The sequence below is a fragment of the Sarcophilus harrisii genome, chromosome 5, assembly GCF_902635505.1.
Source record: "Sarcophilus harrisii chromosome 5, mSarHar1.11, whole genome shotgun sequence".
In the NCBI taxonomy this organism is placed as follows: Eukaryota; Metazoa; Chordata; class Mammalia; order Dasyuromorphia; family Dasyuridae; genus Sarcophilus; species Sarcophilus harrisii.
The window spans coordinates 36,575,386-36,593,600 of NC_045430.1; the positions used below are offsets into that span (position 1 = coordinate 36,575,386).

General features: G+C 32.6%; 1 protein-coding gene across 2 annotated transcripts in view; it reads right to left on the reverse strand.

Annotated features, from left to right (window-relative positions):
• The window catches only part of EEA1 (early endosome antigen 1), a 126,348-nt gene that overhangs the window by 54,641 nt on the left and 53,492 nt on the right, over window positions 1–18,215 (reverse strand). For both annotated transcript variants that reach the window (XM_031938415.1, XM_031938414.1), the window contains exons 9-10: window positions 15,983–16,138; window positions 10,376–10,492 (exon numbers count right to left, since the gene is read on the reverse strand). In XM_031938415.1, coding sequence (XP_031794275.1) covers window positions 10,376–10,492; window positions 15,983–16,138 — 273 coding nt within the window. The remainder of the gene's footprint in view (window positions 1–10,375; window positions 10,493–15,982; window positions 16,139–18,215) is intronic.

Below are 18,215 nucleotides of genomic sequence, written 5' to 3' on the forward strand. Positions count from 1 at the left end.
TCATATGCTTAATTTAAATATTGTGATTATAAAAGAACATCATTTCTCTAATTCATTCCTTTTCCTCTTAGAAGAAGAGTTTAAGGTCATAGATTTAATTCCTACTTAAAGTGGGACAAGTTATACTCTACAAAGTTTGGCTGACTAAGCTTTCAGGTTTTCTACCAAGCTCCAAACAAAATATGAAATCTAGAACGTTTCCTCAGACTACTGGATCAATATGAAGTCATCAACTGCCAATCTTGGATCCCAATAAATTTTCTCCCTTTACTGACATTTCAAGTTTGCAAGCTCATTTGACCCCATGTCATATATACATGAGGCAAGTAGTACAGCAGATATAGCACCAGGCCCAGGAGTCAGGAAGACCCGATTCAAATCTGATCTCAGAAGCTATATGACTCTGGGCAAGTCACTTAATCCTGTTTGCTTCAGTTTCTTTATCTATAAAGTAAGCTAGAGAAGGAAATGGCAAAATACTCCAGTATCTTTGTCAAAAAAAACCGCAAATGGGATCACAAAAAGCTGGACACAATTAAAATGCAAGCAATGACATGTTGCTTTAGAATTGAAAATAAAAATGTTAATGGGTAAGATTACCACGCTAAAGTAGCATTAACTAGATTAGCTACAGCTAATATTTTAATTTACACCTGTGTAAAGGATAAGTGAGTAACAACAAAAATAGAAAAATCAGGCATTCTTCACCTTAGAATGTATGAACTCTTTGAGGGTCTGTCAATATAAGTGGGGGAAAATCATATCTTGAGTTTGAATAACTTCTAAATGAAATTAAGTATTTATTCCAATTATTCGGAGGAAAAAAAGGGAGGAATCCATGAACTTCAAACTGCCAAAAGAAGCCCATGACACAAAAAAGATTAGGATTCCCCCTATACTTGTAAGATGAAAGTAAAATGAGAAATGTCAAAATTATGGTCATTTGCCGACAGCGAGAATGAAAAAGACATTTAGGTTAGAAGAAATGACATTAGCTTAAAAAGCAATAAATGGATCCCAGTTTGTGATATATGTTTGATATATAAACAGATGAGTTTGACAGTAACAGGGGGCAGCTGATGAGATGAAGGAGGAAGCTATACTATCTAGATGGTGAAAATTTTGAATTGTGTACATTAGCGAACAGTGAACGCTGGAGGTCACTACACAGAGAAGTTAATAGGACAGAAATAATATTAGATAAAGATAATTCTAAAAGCTAAATAGATCAGATGGAACAGAAGATACAAGCTGATGACAGACTACATTAAGTAATGGTCATGGAAAAGAAGAGCTCATTCAGTATAGAATTCTTTTCACTGATGTTAGCTGTGTACAGCCATGAAAAAAAAAAATTCATATATTTACTCATTTTGTAAACATAAGAATTTGTTTAGATCCAGTGAATTCAGTGACTCTTTGTTCAAGTCACTGGATGTCTCTCATTTTTAGTTTTCCTCATCTGTAAAATGGTACCTCGCTCCCTGGAAGGGATATAGTTTTGTGAAGTGGTTGGCACAGTCCCTTACACACAGCAAATAAATATTACCTATGATCATCATCATTATAAAGTTCATTTTTAAAATGTATAGTTTTTCTCAAGGACTTAAAGTTAACAAGAGTTCATTATGTTATGATTGTATCTACAGGGTAACAAGGATAGGATATATTTAACAAATTTGACTTAAGAAATTAGGCTAATGGGGCAGGGAAGGTGGTGTAGTGGATAGAGCACCAGCCCTGAAGTCAGGAGGACCTGAGTTCAAATCTGGCCTCAGGCACTTAATACTTCCTAGCTGTGAGACCCTGGGCAAGTATTGAAAGCCAATGAAAAAGGAAGTTTATATTATGGAGAACAAAAATGAACAATTTTTTTTTTTTGCTGTTATTTTAATTTCAAAGCTCTATTAATGTGATTACAGATATACTTTGCTTCATTGCCCTTCAGTGATATTGTGTTTACAATATTTACAAATTAAAGGCTTGTGGCAACCCTGCATCAAGCAAGTGTATGAGCAGCATTTCTCTAATAGTTCACATCTTGTCTCTGTCATATTTTGTGAATTCTTACAATATTTCAAACTTTTTCATCATTATTATAACTGTTATGTGATCAGAGATCAGTAATCTTTGATGTTATTAGAATTATTTTGGGAGTGCCATGAACCATGCCCATAAGGATGGTGAACTACATGGATAAATGTTTCATGTATTCTTACTGCTTCACAGAACAGTTATTCCCTCTCTCTCTCCATTTCTTCTGGCCTTCTTATTCCATGAGAAAAAATAATATTGTAATCAGGCTAATTAATAATCCTACAATGGCTTCTGAGTGTTCAAGACATAGGAAAGAGTCAGATGTCTTTCACTTTAAATCAAAAGCTAGACATAAATAAGCTTAGAGAGAAAGTTATGACAAAAGCCTAGATACGCCAAAAGCTATGACTCTGATCAGTCCAATAGCCATCAATGCTAATATAAAATTTTACAACACAGAGATTATGATTTGATAAAGGTTTAGCAAATGATGGTCAGCATTTTTAAGCGATATTTTTAATTAAGATATATACATGTTTTTTAGTCATAATATTAGAAGTACTATATGATTAACACTATTAATAGACTATAGCATAGTATAAACATAACTTATATGCACAGAGAATATAAACATTTATGTGATTCACTTTATTTCAATATTTGCTTTCTTGCCATAGTCTGGAACCAAACCCACAATATTGCCAAGGTATGCCTATGCACAAATGGTGAGGAATAATTACTTAGATTGATGTCCACAGTTGCTGAAATACACACTAGAAATAGGAAACTGCTTTCTTATAACTTCTGTGTTAATTTGTCCTGACAATGCCAATATGACAAAAGGGTTCCATTATAGGAACATCTCCTCATATTTGGCATCCTGCCACCTCTTGATCTATGAAAAAATTTACCCTGATCAACAAAATTCTACTCAATTAATGCTTTCACTTTCTTTCAGTTCTCTTCATTTTCCCACTGCCCATTCAATGTATTTTCAAAAATTAATTATATTAATCCCTCCCAATGATTATGGGCATTCAGGATCCCAAGATCTAATTAAAGGACATCCCTCTCTGAGTCTGATTACCCACATATGTGGCAAAAGCTATGCAAAGAGAGATTACTAATAATACATTACCAAAATGTCTCTCATTGTGACACAAGCTAGCAGGTATTATTCTTTTCTTTACTTAACAGATGAGTAAAGTCTGGCTCACCGAGGGTAAAATAACTTGACCAGGGTCATATGGTCAGCAAAATGATAGAGACTAAAGTCCCCTGGCAAGTATAATGTGACAGTCAGGGTTAAAAAGAATGCAAATCTATTAACTCCTAGCAAAGTTCTTCAGATTCTTCAATAGTACTAGACTGAGTCTTAGGGAAAAGATGTCAGAGTTGTGAAGGGTTTTTGTTTGTTTCCTATGTAATAATAATTTTAATAATCCCTATGAACAAGTTTATGGTTGCTGGATTATGGCTGCAAGGAAATTTATATTCCAACTATTCATATTAGCAAAACCAAAATTTAAAACGAGATAAAAAACAAAAAATAAAGTTTTATTTCCTGTAATATAGTTATAATTACAATTAAATGGAGTTTCTACTGAGCCACACATTTTCTGAAAGTGTGTTATCTATAGCTTAACCAAGATAATTTTCTTTAGAATAAGTGATACAAAAATCTTCAGAATATATACTAACTCACTTGAATTAAATTTAATTATAAGTTAGTTTAAAAGTTAATAATACTCAGTAAAATCTGATTAACATTATGAAATTTTTAAAATATTTTTGCTTTTATGTCCACAAAAACAAAGAGTAGAAATAACTTAAGAATGAGGATGTTATGAGAATAGATTCTTTAAGAGAAATTCCCATTTTACCATTCTTAATTAATGAGAACAAGATAACATCCAAATAGAGAAGCCTTACCTTCACACTAGCCACTATACTTTCATTATTTAAATATTAATGGAAAGTATAGAACTTTTATTCACTGAACACTTATTTAATGTGATCATCTACAATGTTTTTCAGTATGAAAACTGTCTTTTGGGTCTGTTTGGCAATTTTTTTTTATTACCCATAATGGCTATTTGATCAAGTTATTCCAGGTTGCAAATTTCCAACCACATACCGATTTCTTTCATGTTTACTGAGTATTATTATTTCCTAATAAATACACTCACAACTAATGATATGTGTCATAATCATTCAGCATCTACTAAGTACTTGTGTGTCAGCTACAGTGATATAGGTAATATGGAAAATATCCAAGAGCAAAAAAGTGGGGAAAAAATCTCTAGATATATCTCTAGAATAAAAGAAGCCCAAGTACATTCCAAAATGGTCTATTTGGTCTCTCACATTCTTTCCAGGATAGACCTTTGATCCTATATACAAGTCTATTCTAAAACTGGAGGCCACAAACTTGCATTTTTCCTCATAACCCTATGTATTTTATATTAAGCATTTTAAAATACTATTCTGAAAATTGAATTGAATGGTTTCTTTTAAATGTTGTCATTAATTAAGAAGGACTTATGATGAAAAATGCTCTCTATCTCCAAAGAAAGAATTGGTGGAATCTGAATGCATATCAAAGCTAGTTTTTTTTTGCATTTTCTTTTTCTTGCAGCGGTTTTTGGTGGTTGTTGCTTGTTTGCTTGTTTTGGGGGAGAGGGTGTGCTTCACAACATGATTAATATAGAAATGTTTTACAAGGCTATATATGCATAATCTATAATTTGCCTTCTTAAAGAAGAAGCAGGAGAAGGCAGGAGGGAAAGAATTTGAAACTTAAAATTTTAAAAAACAAATGTTAAAAATTATTTTTTACATGTAATTGGGAAAAAATATTTTTAAAATTTCAAAAAAAGGAAGAAAGACATTTTTATTTACATTGTTGTCATTGTGTTTTGGTCCTCACCATACTGTCAAAAGGATCCAGGACACAAAAAAAGATTAAGAATTCTAGCATTAGCTTGACTCAAGAAATTTAAGAGTCTGACATAGGAGAAGGGAAAAAAAGGTGAACCTTAAGAGACCCTGAGAATAAAAGAAAAAAGAAAAGTGAAAAGATACTATGGGCAATTTTTAAAAATTTAATTTCTCTTCTTGAGCCATCTAAGACATAGAAGATGATGGATTTTTTGGCTAAAGTTGTTGCTTTTTCCCTTTTTGGAATAATTAAGTCTGCAAATTTAAAAGAATGTTTAAAAGAATCTGATGTGAAGTTAGTAATCATAGTAAATTAATGACTGAATTCTAGGAAACTACTATACAAAGGAAACTAGTTTCATAGCAGCATTATGCAAGAAAACAAAGATAAAAGGAAACCATGTCCTGTGGTTGGGAATGGTTGAATTGTGGACATATGAAGATAAGAGTATCGAGCTGCAATGAATGACAAATGTCAAGCAATTGAGCAAAAATCAGAAAGGCTTCTATCTAACTCAACTTTTACAGTTTATTGTTTACAGACTGTTTACAGAGGAGTTTACAGAGGAGGAAACATGCCTTTGTCCAAGGCCATGATGGTGCTAGAGATACAAAAATTAAAACAAAATTTATCTTCAAGTATCCTACATTCTACTAGAAACAAAGCTCAGATCCAGCACTATGGGTTGAACTACACTGGTATACTATTCAAGCCTCACCATGTAGCCTTCCTCATATTAATACTTTATAAACTACAGAAAGAAACTAAGATTCCAATTCTATTCATTACAGTAACTTGATTGTGAAAGCAAGACTCCAAGATAAAAACTGTTATCAACCACAGGCAAATGAAAAAGAATTCACGGGTACCTTTAAAATAAAACAAAGATCTTGGACTATTAATGATCCCTAAAGTGTCTTCTAGCTTTAAATTCTATGACCAAAAAAAATTACATATGTGTGTGTGTGTGTGTGTGTGTATGTGTGTGATATCTCACAAGCACTATCGCTAGATTCTAGGTGGGAACAAAAACTACCCATCTGGTCTGTTAAACTTTTTTATTTATATAATATTAAACTGAACTCAATTTAAACATAAGCCTATCCTTCATATCTGGAATGCTCTCCCTGTTTTCTGTGTCTTGGCTTCCTTTAAATCCCAACTAAAATCCCATCCTCTACAGAAAGTGTTATCTTTCCAATTCTCCCTTAATGCTAATGTTTTCAACTCTTTGAATTATCTTCAATTTATTCTTTATAGAAGCTATTTGTGCATAGTCCTTTTGTATAGTCTCCCCCGAGCTTCTAGACATGGCCTTTTTTTTGCCTTTCATTCTGTCCCTAGCACTTAGCATAATGCCTGGTACACTGCACATGCTTAATAATTGTTTACTGACTCCAAAATCCAGGAAGAACCAACATAACTAGGAGCTCAGAGCCAATTAGAAGCTGGATCATATAAAACTTCCAAGACCCATTCTCAAATATGTCATCCAGAAGACCAATACATATGTTTCATCTGATAGCATGAGGCAAGGTCTAAAGGAAAACAAATGTAATGAGTATAAAAACTGGTCTTAAATAAGCATTTTGTTATGATTCCAGAAACAACTGAAAATGATTATAGGGTTCTACAATGATATGATTAAAGAGATTAGAACAAGATTACTTTTGATGTTCTAGACAAAGCAATATAGACTGGGAAACAGATAAAAGTAGGCAAACTGGCAGGAAAAACATTTTTGTAAACCAGGTGCAAGGAAGCAGGAACTTAGATTATGATTTATATCTGTGAAAATAAAGAGGAAGGAGTAAATCTGATAACTATTAATGCACAACATCTAGATTTTAATGTGAAAAGCTAAGCAAAAATTACTGAAAATATTTTCTCCCCAATATGATCATTTTAAGGAAGGCACATACACACAACTCATATTTTGGGTAGGATAAGATTTTTAATAACATTTGGCCAGAAGTGCATTTATCAAGAAGTATGGGCAATAACTATGATTTTTTAATTCTAAAATAAATTAGTTACTTGATTTCATAAAAATCCAGAATATCAAAATGTAAATATTCTTATTATTATATAATTATAATATAACATATTATATTATAATAAGAATAAGTATGTCATACTACCATAAAAATAGTGAGCTGGCCACTGAAGCCAAGGAGACCTTATTTGAATTATGTGCTCTTGATAGCTCTCCTATGACTATGAATTGCAGAGAAAGTGCTGACATGCACACTGGAGCGAGTTCCTCACCCGAGTTACTCTTTTCAATGAAATCATATATCTAGCCCCTATTTCTATGATAGCTTCTATAAGCTAAGTAAGACAGCTTATCTTTTCCTTCCATAAATTAATAAATAGCATTCTATATTGATTTTAGTTCACTAATTATGTAAGTAGTCAAATGTTTAGTTCTTACAAAATGCACTATGTATTATTTACACATTTTTGATTTGAAAGATATTTCACACTTGAAATACATTAAATGGATCTCAGGTCTCACCCAGGTGAAGAGATGCAAATCATGATCCCTTCCTTCTAGCCCAGTCTGCCCCTAGACCATATTGGTCATCCATGTCCTCTCAATAATTCACCACATAAATGTCCATCCAACATATTGGGGGCCTTCTCTCATTTTTTCTTCATATTAAAAGGCTAACTGAAAATTTCAAGGGTTGTCCATTGGCATCCCTTCCTCTTACCAAAAGGACCAGCCCATCTATATAATTTTTAGTTGTTTTTCTTTGACAACATCTTTTACTTCAAGGTGAAAAGTTAGGAAACCACCATGAGTTTTCCATTGCCCTCTTAATTATACTTATTTCCAATCCTTTGAAGACTACATACAGCATTCCATGACTTACTATCTAGGATCAGTAGAATACCAGTATTAGAAAGATGGGTCTTTAAATTAAAAGGTTCAGGTAATTACAGTGTTTCAGTTCTCCAAGGCAATCCAAAATAATTCCTTCTTCCTAGTTAATTCTGGGCTCAACTCATTGTGCAGTTGTAGTATCCACCCATGATACAAATATTCATTGACAAACTTTAGAAGTTGCCAACCTAACTACCTACCACAGTCTAAACCAAGAGACATTCTTTATCCATGTTTTTCTAAAAAGGACTGTTATGAATCTCATATCTAAGACTCGGCAATGTATTAATGTTCTAGCATATAGATATAATCAGTAACAATAGAGAATACACCTGGAAAACTTCACCATTTATAGATCAACTTGGACAGATTTCTCCATTACTTTAGAAAATGCATTTGATCTCCCTGATTTAGGTCTTTCCTGATAATAAAAAAAGGACCAAACAAGATTTTCTCTTGTCTGTTTCAATAAATTTCGCAAAATTTTGACATAATTCTAGCAGTCACTTTCCCAGAAGAAAGTCTTTAAGATGGTATGCTGCTCTATTAAGTAAAAAAAAAAAATTTTAATCATTTACATAAGAGCTTTTTTGATGTCCTCAACTACTGAATCCTACCACATTACATTAAATTTATTTTTATTTTTGTATTCATTCATATACATATATTTTTGCACACATTTATAAATAACACATATGTATGTGTATGAATGCATGTATACTGTCTCTTCTGAGAGACCTGAGAGGCCCTGAGGACAAAAATTATTTCATTTTGTCTTTGAATCTCTAGTGCTCATTACAGGGATTGGCACAGGGTAACCGATTAATAAATATTTGCTGACTAAGTCAACAATATTAAACAAGTGGAATTTTACACTTTTTATATCTTCAGGTAATTCAATTCAATTCAATAAGTGGAGATACAAATGAGAAAAAGAAAGATGGTCCCTGCATTCAAAGAGCTTACAATCTAAGGGGTAAGAACCACACATAAAAGGAAGCTAGAAGTTGAGGAGGAGAGGAATGTGGATACTAGAAAGGGGGCATTTTGGGGTTGAAACCAATTAGAGTTGCAAATGGAAGGTAGAAAGCTATAAAGTTGAAATCCTGCCCTCTATATAGAAAAGTTTTGGAAAGAATTTAGTGCTCCACTGTATAGCCCTCCCAATCAGAGGGGAATGGAGATTATGGGAAGTCTTATATTTGTATTCAACATCTAAGAAAGCAACAGGTTACTGACATCAGAAGTGATCAGCTTATCCTTGGAATACATCTTGTTCTTTGGAGTTGAAACCAAAGAGATACTGCATGATGATAAAGAAGTTGTCTACTGTGTGGAATATTGCCAGTAAAAGTCTGGGATCCTCAAGTTGGATACTGAGCATTGATATTTAAATAATAATAATAACCTCAATGTATAAGTATGCATATAAGCTGGTAATTCTTAAGGTCCAAAATTGATTCCACATCACTGTTAATTTCTCCTCCAGATAACCTTTAAATTTGATCCTTCAATGCCCTCCCAACTGTATTGTCTCTAACACTAAACTTTTTGATTTATACTTGGTCAAGCTTCTTTTCCCATATCTATTCTCTTCAGTGTCACTTCTTAACACCAATTTACCCATTACATATCTGCACAACTGATTGTTCATTGGGGAGCTGATTGCACCCTAATGGATGTGAGCTCCTTGAGGGCAGACTTGTTACCTTTCATCGAGTCCCCAGCTCTTGATACAAGAGTTTGCACAAAATGAGCACTTAAATACTTATTAAGACTTACTGATCTCTAATCCTATGAAGAGTCTACCATTAAAAAGTTTCATCATCATGACCAAAGTTTGTCATATGTAATACTATACAAAAGTTTTAAAAACTTTTAAATGTCAGGCAAACAATATAAAGATTAATATAATTATTTTTAGTTAATATAAATGAATTATATTGTCCTTTCTATACATATTGCTTTACACGTATGCTCTCAATGTCAAACTGAAATGTTTTGTGTGTTTTTGCTTGGCTAGTGGAGAGACATATGGCAAAGGAAGGAAGCATCTTGCTATTGTTGCAAAGCCAAAAAGGAACATACAATAAGTTAAGAATGAGACACTCAGACAAGAACCTTTAGCTTCCTCACTATTGTCAGCAAATAACAAAAAACATTAGAACACTGGCAAAAAATTCAAATTGCCCATGACAAAAATTAAATTTTTCATAATCTGTCATAGCTGTCTTTTTTTCTCCCTGCTGACTTGACTTTTTCTTCTTGACTTTTCCCAGATTTATACCAATGCAATAGATTTTTACCAAATTTATCAAATTTTATCAAATGCCAGATCCACTGGCCCGTTAAAGAAGTTGTGAAACCTGAACTTCTGTGAAAATTCCCCAAAGTCCTGAAAAGGGCTAACAATAACAACAACAACGAGTTAAAATCCTAAACATTATTCCATGTTCTTTTATACTAAAATATTGATAGATTACTGCCAAATGAAAAAGAATTCTCACCTGATTTTTCTGAGTTAATTCATTAACTGAACTTTGAAGTTTCTGCAGCTCCTGTACATACACGGCAACTTCCTGGGGGCCTTTAGCAAGTTCACTTCTTAACTGGTTTATTGTGATCTAAGTAGGGAAAAAAAAAAGTCAACAAAATGAGCTGGAGAATAAATTATACACACACACACACACACACACACACATACACATAATTATTACATATAATTTTTATATATATATAAATAAAAATCAGTATTGTAGAGATTGTTTCAATGCAATAAAATGTCATATATAACCATACTGCAAAAAATGCCAACTTATTTCAATTCATTTGCTTTCGACTTTTACCCTGAATCTCCCAAAAATTAAAGACCCAAAGTCATGTCTAAATGCACTTTTTGCCCAATTCATAAAACAAAAACTTCATTTATTTAAATATATGTTTAAAGTTTGTGTAATGCAATATAACAAAATCTTCACCAAAGTACTAATTCTCAGGTTCCCAGAGGCTAAGCCAATAGAGAATTAACTATTAACCATGTGTTACAGTTTCCATTAACTTTAGCTTTCAATATGCTTTCATAGTGATATGTATGTACTGTGGATAATGATATTGCCAATAAAAAAGTCATAATTTTCTTCTAATTAAAGTAGGTGAAAAAAAAAAAAAGACCAAATGAAAATAAAAAGCACAGGCCCAACCTCTGATCCCTGAAGCATTCCACAGACTACTTGCTTTCAAGGTAACATTAACAACTAATGAGTAAATATCCTTTGGATCTGGCCATTCATCCTATTCTGAATTTGCCTAAACCATAAGCTACCTATTAACTCTCTCCACTGTGCGCACAGAATGACTTGAGAACCTCTGGCAAATTCTTTCCTAAATTGTAGATCAACTAAATTGTAGCCTCCTTCAAATAGTAATAACTTTGAAAAGGATAATGTATATTGACATGTATGAGTTACAATTTGTTTTCTCAAAAATTACATTAGTTTAGTTATATCTCATGTGTGATGAAATTTCTATTAAAGGACATGGGCAATGCACATGAAAGAAGACAAAAAAATAAAGAGTGACTAAAATATGTGGCTTGATCAACTTTTCTAAAGGCCTCAGGCTTTCATATTTATTTAGTAAGTAGAAGCCTGGTATTTATAGTTTTGGCTACCAGCACTACATCTATATCTAAAAAATATTCAAGTTGTTGCTACAAATCACAATTATAGAGTTGATTCTTTTAATATTAAAATCTATTATAACAGACCTAGATGTTGCCCTCTAGCATATTTGCCAATGACTTGGATAGAGATATAGATGTAAAGGCCAAAAGGGGGCATGCCTCCGGAATAACAAACAGCTAGGGATAGCTAGGTGGTATAGGGACAGAACACCCCTTCTGTGAATTCAAATGTCTCAGAAATTTACTAGATGTCGTATCATAGCCAAGTCATTAGCCCTGTTTGCCTCAGTTTCCTCATCTAAAGGAAATGGCAAATGACTGCTGTATTTGCCAAGAAAACCCCAAATTGGGTCAGGGAAGGTTCGAACACGACTGAAACATCAAGTAACAACAATGGTTTTTCATCTGGCTCATAATGTCCCAGAAGCAATTCTGAAAAACTTCCAAAATCAGTTCAGCAATAATCCAATCACTAAGATGTGTCCAGACTCCTATAGCAATAACATTGAAGTAGAATTGATGTAGATTTAAAGTAAAATTCTGAAATATAATTTTGTTAAAATTCATCTTGTTACAAGTACCTTATGCAAGACATTACAATAAAACATATCCATATTTTAGTAACTAATGTTTACTATAATGAAAATTATGGTTAAAAAATAAAGCATATATGAAAATTCAAAATGTGAATTTTTGAGAATGATACATGTTCAACTACAACTCTTCATCTTATCCATCTCTTCCCAACAAATAGGAATCTTCATAAGTTTTTACTTGAACTACCATATAGTTTTAAAATGATTCAATGTTGGTGGCTTAGTTTCAATTTCCTGAAGCCAATAATACTATTACAGAGTAAAAAATTTTCATATTAGACTAACACATTAAAATATATTGATAATAATCAGATTATGAGATGTGATTCTGCTACTTTACCTTTTTTGCCCATGTTGTAGTTAAATGACATACTTGCCAATGGACAGTGATCTCACCAAACAATAGTGTAAATTACCATATTTCATTTGTTGGTTTGTTTTCTTGTTTTTATTGAAGCTTTTTATTTTCAAAATATATGCAAGGATAATTTTTCACCATTGACCCTTGTAAAATCTTTTTCCTCCTTTCCCCTAACTCCCTCTCCTAGATGGCAAATAATCCAATATGTGTTACACATGATAAAAATATATGTAAATCCAATATAGGTATACATATTTATACAATTATCTTCCTACAGAAGAATCAGATCAAAAAGGGAAAAAAAATTAAGAAAATAAAATTCAAGCAAACAACAAAAGAAGGGAAAATGCTATGTTGTGGTCCAGACTCAATTCCCACAGTCCTCTCTCTGGGTATAGATGATTCTCATCACCACAAGATCATTGGAACTGGCCTAAATTGTCTCACTGTTGAGATGAGCCACATTCTAAATTACATTTCTAGCTGTATTAGTAAATATTTTATTGATATAAAAATATATATAGGATAGATTGTCTCTCTACATTTCCAATTCAATATTTACAAATAAATGTAATAAAGAATAAAACTAATGGTTCATCTTAATAATTAGATAAAGAAAAAAATACTTTCTTATGTTTTATGTTACCTATTCTAACTTGAAAAAGTAAATTTAGAAATAATCTGATGATCTAGAACCTTGCAGGTGAGGAAACTAAGTCCAGGGAGGATAAATCATCTGCGACATAGAAAAATTATATCAGAGCAAGGACTAAATAACATAAAAACAGAAAAGAAAACTGCAGTGGGGGACATTACTTCTAAATCAAAACAAATTTTTCTCCAGGAAACATTGTCCACTGCATACAGACATTCTGACAAGTTCACAGTTACATAACAGTAAAGAAAAAGAGAGAACTAAATTCCACTTACCATTAATGTTTAGGAATAAAGAATGGCTAAAATATCAAGTTGAGTTGACTAATGGAATTAATTTCCCTTCAAAGAGATAATGATACTACATTCCCTTATTCCTTCCTCAGAGTCTCAAAGCCACAAAACACTGTCTTTGTAAGTCACAAAATTGTGTACAAAAAGAGCACCACAATAATGAAAGATTAACACTGCCAATTATTTAACATTATAATTTATTGTTTTAATACAGTATTAAACTTCTATGTCAATAAGTGATCATCGACTAACTAAACCACTTGCTTGATTAACAAAACAAATAGTTACAAGATTTTGAAACTATTATGAAAGAAATTGTTTCTTTCATAGGAATTATATAACAAAAATTATTACTATTATTGGTGAATAATTTTCAGAAAACAATTGCTTCAAATGTATGTCCATTAAAAAGCAAAAGAACAAAATACAACATAATGAATGAAAGGTGGAAGCCAGTGTTGACAAAACACCCACTAAACCTACCTATCATTCATCAAAATATTTAGTCAAATGTTGCCAAACCATGGTATTCCTTACGTAAGAGTATTTGCAAAAAGTATTTTTATAACCTAGAATAATTTTTTTTAAAATTCTATATAATTACTGTCTTCTAAAATAATAAAGGTAAAAATCAGAAACATTTGTAATGCCTCACATTCTTCACTAATCTCTTTATAGATGGGCTCCCAGGCTTAATTTCATACATGATATTGTGAATTTAAAATTTACTGACAGCAACAAATCTGGCATGTGGAGAATGGGGGTGGGGGGAGAGAAGGGACAGAATTTTCTCATTCCAGCAATATTTTCTTCAAATATTAAATGTGAAATTATATTTAAAATACAGATTCTATGCATTATTTGACAAAAATTGCTGGGAAAATTGGAAATTAGTATGGCAAAAACTAGGCATTGACCCACACTTAACGCCGTACACCAAGATAAGGTCAAAATGGGTTCAGGATCTAGGCATAAAGAATGAAATCATAAATAAATTGGAAGAGCATAGGATAGTTTACCTCTCAGACCTGTGGAAGAGGAAGGAATTTATAACCAAAGAAGAACTAGAGATCACTATAGACTACAAAATTAAAAATTTTGATTATATCAAATTGAAAAGTTTTTGTACAAACAAAACTAATGCAGGCAAGATTAGAAGGGAAACAATAAACTGGGAAAACATTTTTACAGTCAAAGGTTCTGATAAAGGACTCATTTCCAAAATATATAGAGAATTGCCTCTAATTTATAAGAAATCAAGCCATTCTCCAGTTGATAAATGGTCAAAGGATATGAACAGACAATTTTCAGATGATGAAATTAAAACTATTACTACTCATATGAAAGTGTTCCAAATCACTATTGATCAGAGAAATGCAAATTAAGACAACTCTGAGATACCACTATACACCTGTCAGATTGGCCAGAATGACAGGAAAAGATAATGCAGAATATTGGAGGGGATGTGGGAAAACAGGGACACTGATACATTGTTGGTGGAATTGTGAATACATCCAGCCATTCTGGAGAGCAATTTGGAACTATGCCCAAAAAGTTATCAAACTGTGCATACCCTTTGATCCAGCAGTGTCTCTACTGAGCTTATACCCCCCCAAAGACATACTAAAAAAGGGAAAAAAGGGCACATACATATGTGCCAAAATGTTTGTGGCAGCCCTGTTTGTAGTGGCCAGAACCTGGAAAATGAATGGATGCCCATCAATTGGAGAATGGTTGAGTAAATTGTGTTATATGAATATTATGGAATATTATTGTTCTGTAAGAAATGACCTACAGGACGAATACAGAGAGGATTGGCGAGACTTACACGAACTGATGCTGAGTGAAATGAGCAGAACCAGGAAATCATTATATACCTCAAAAACGATACTTATGAGGATGTATTCTGATGGAAGTGGATTTCTTCAACAAAGACAAGATCTAACTTAGTTTCAATTGATCAAAGATGGACAGAAACAGCTACACCCAAAGAAAGAACACTAGGAAATGAATGTAAACTGCTTGCATTTTTGTTCTTCCTCCCAGGTTATTTATATACCTTCTAAATCCAATTCTCCCTGAGCAACAAGAAAACTGTTTGGTTCTGCACACATATATTGTATCCAAGATCTACTGTAACCTATTTAACATGTATAGGACTGCTTGCCATCTTGGGGAGAGGGTGGAGGGAGGGAGGGGAAAAATCGGAACAGAAGTGAGTGCAAGGGATAATGTTGTAAAAAATTACCCTGGCATGGGTTCTGTCAATAAAAAGTTATTTAATAAAATAAATAAATAAATAAAATAAAATACAGATTCTAAGTGGCACATAAGTTGGGTTTTTTTTTTTTTTTTCAGATTGGTTCCTAATGCTAGTGGTTCTAAGAAAAAGAAAAACAGAGGTCTCCAGAAGCCACACATGCATAAATATTATTAAACTGTAAAAAATTTCATATTAGATTAACACATTATATATAAACAGAGTTAGGAAACTTATCATAATCGGGTTATTTCAGAACTTCATTACCTCTGAGTTAGCACAATCAGCCTGTAGCTTTCTACATTCCTCTTTGAGTTTCTCTGACTCTTTCTCACGCTCCAAAGTCATGTTGTCCATTAAGGTCTGAACTTGGACTAGCTCTTTCTTCAATACAGCAACATCTTCTACGCCAGGTCTTTGAAGCTATGAGCAAGGAAGCAAAATTGAATTAAAAATTACAATGAAATATAATTTCTATGAGCTCATTACAAAGTAATCAATATATGAATAATTCTTATGCAAGTAATTCTTAAACGACTGCTATTTTAAAATTCATAATAGTTGGTACAATGAATTGTGTAGTGATGATCTTTTTGACTAATGTTATGTAAGACTTCTGTGACAAGATAAAATAAAAATGTACTCATGTTTATAAAAGTAAAATGAAACTTGAAATGGATGTTCTGGATGCAGAGGCAGCTAAGTAACACAGTGAATAGAGTGATGATCCTGGAATCAGAAAGATCTAAGTTCAAATCCAGCCTCACACTTAAGAGCTGGGGTATTCTGGGCAAGTCACTTAACCTCTGCTTAACTCAGTTTCCTCATCTCTAAAACAGAGATAATAATAGCACTTAAATTCCAGGATCATTGCAAAAATAAAATGGCAATATTTGTAAAGCACTTCATAAACTTTCAAGTGCTATCTAAATGCTGGTAATAGTTCTAAATTTTTTTATACATAGGTACATGTCTCAATAGTAATCTATGATTCAATAGTCAGAATTTGCTTTCCAAGCAACCAAGAAACTATCAGTGATGAGCTTTCCACAGAATGCTATTTTGTATATAATAAAGAATTTCAACATGATGCACACTTTGCAATATAACTTATAGGAAGCAGACTAGGAAATTATTGATAGTAACTTTATATAGTCAAAATAACAAAAACACACTTTCATGAATTTAATAGGATGATTTGTCAAATATACTACATTTGATGTGACATTTAAATGTTAGTACTATTGCATACTGTTCCATTTGGTATCTTAGTTTCAATTATTGTGCCATTTTTAAAAGTGGACAAATACAAAACAATTCTCCAGGTTCAAAACCATAATAACAAATAGCCATAACAACAACACGCCAACTTAAATAGCAGATTCAGAGACGGGATCTATGGTTTCATTGATACATGAAACTTCAGATGAGCAAAGTCTTTCTTCTTACCAACACAAGTCACACCTCCTCTGCAACTTGAATCTTAGAGAGTTACATAAACTTTCAATTAGCACTGATCAGCATTAAAGAACTTAAGTCTTCCTGGCTCTGAAACCAGCTCTAGCAGTACACCACATTATCTCTCACCAAATCAATGAGTTACACCATTTAGATTGTGTTCTTGTTCCCCCTCTTCTTTTCTCTACCTCTTCCCCCTTCCTCCCCCTCTTCTCTCTCTTATGGAGAGACCAGGTAACAGGAGCCAGATCTATGATTTCATATGTGGAGTTCACTCTATGTATAAACCACCTCCACCAATGGTATATAACAACCTGTTTATAATTTTTAGTTTTAAAGAGCTCCCAGTGGCATTGTTTTACTTGTCCAGGAACACAGAGCTAATATATGTGAGGCAGGACTTGAACCCTGACTCTTAAGGCCCACTCTTTCCCACATCATACCCCATATTGATTTTCAAATTACAATCCTAAAAAATGTAAATAAATCCCATTACAAATTAGATTTTTAACACCTATGTTTATTTATACACACACACACACACACACACACACACACATTATGATAATACTGGAAAAACAATTTTCAAATTTAAAATAATGGATAATGTTTATAGCAGCATATGTTATGGTAAGTTATGGTAAAGTGAAGGTAATGGACTATCATTATTCTATAAGAAATGATCAGGATGATTTCAGAAAGATTTGATGCTAAGTGAACTGAGTAGAACTAAGAGAACACTGTACATAGCAACAAGATTATGTGATGATCAACTGTGATGGACTTGACTCTTTTCAACAATGAAATGATTCAAGGCAATTATAAAAAACTTGTGATGATGAAAGCCATATGCATTCAGAGAGAGAGGGCTATGGGGACTGAATCTAGATCACAATATAGTATTTTCATCTTTTTTGTTATTTGCTTGCTTTTTATTTTCCTTTCTCATTTTTTTTTCCTTTCTGATTTGATTTTTCTTATACTATATGATAAATGTGGAAATATGTTTAGAAGAATTGCACAAGTTTAACATATATTCATT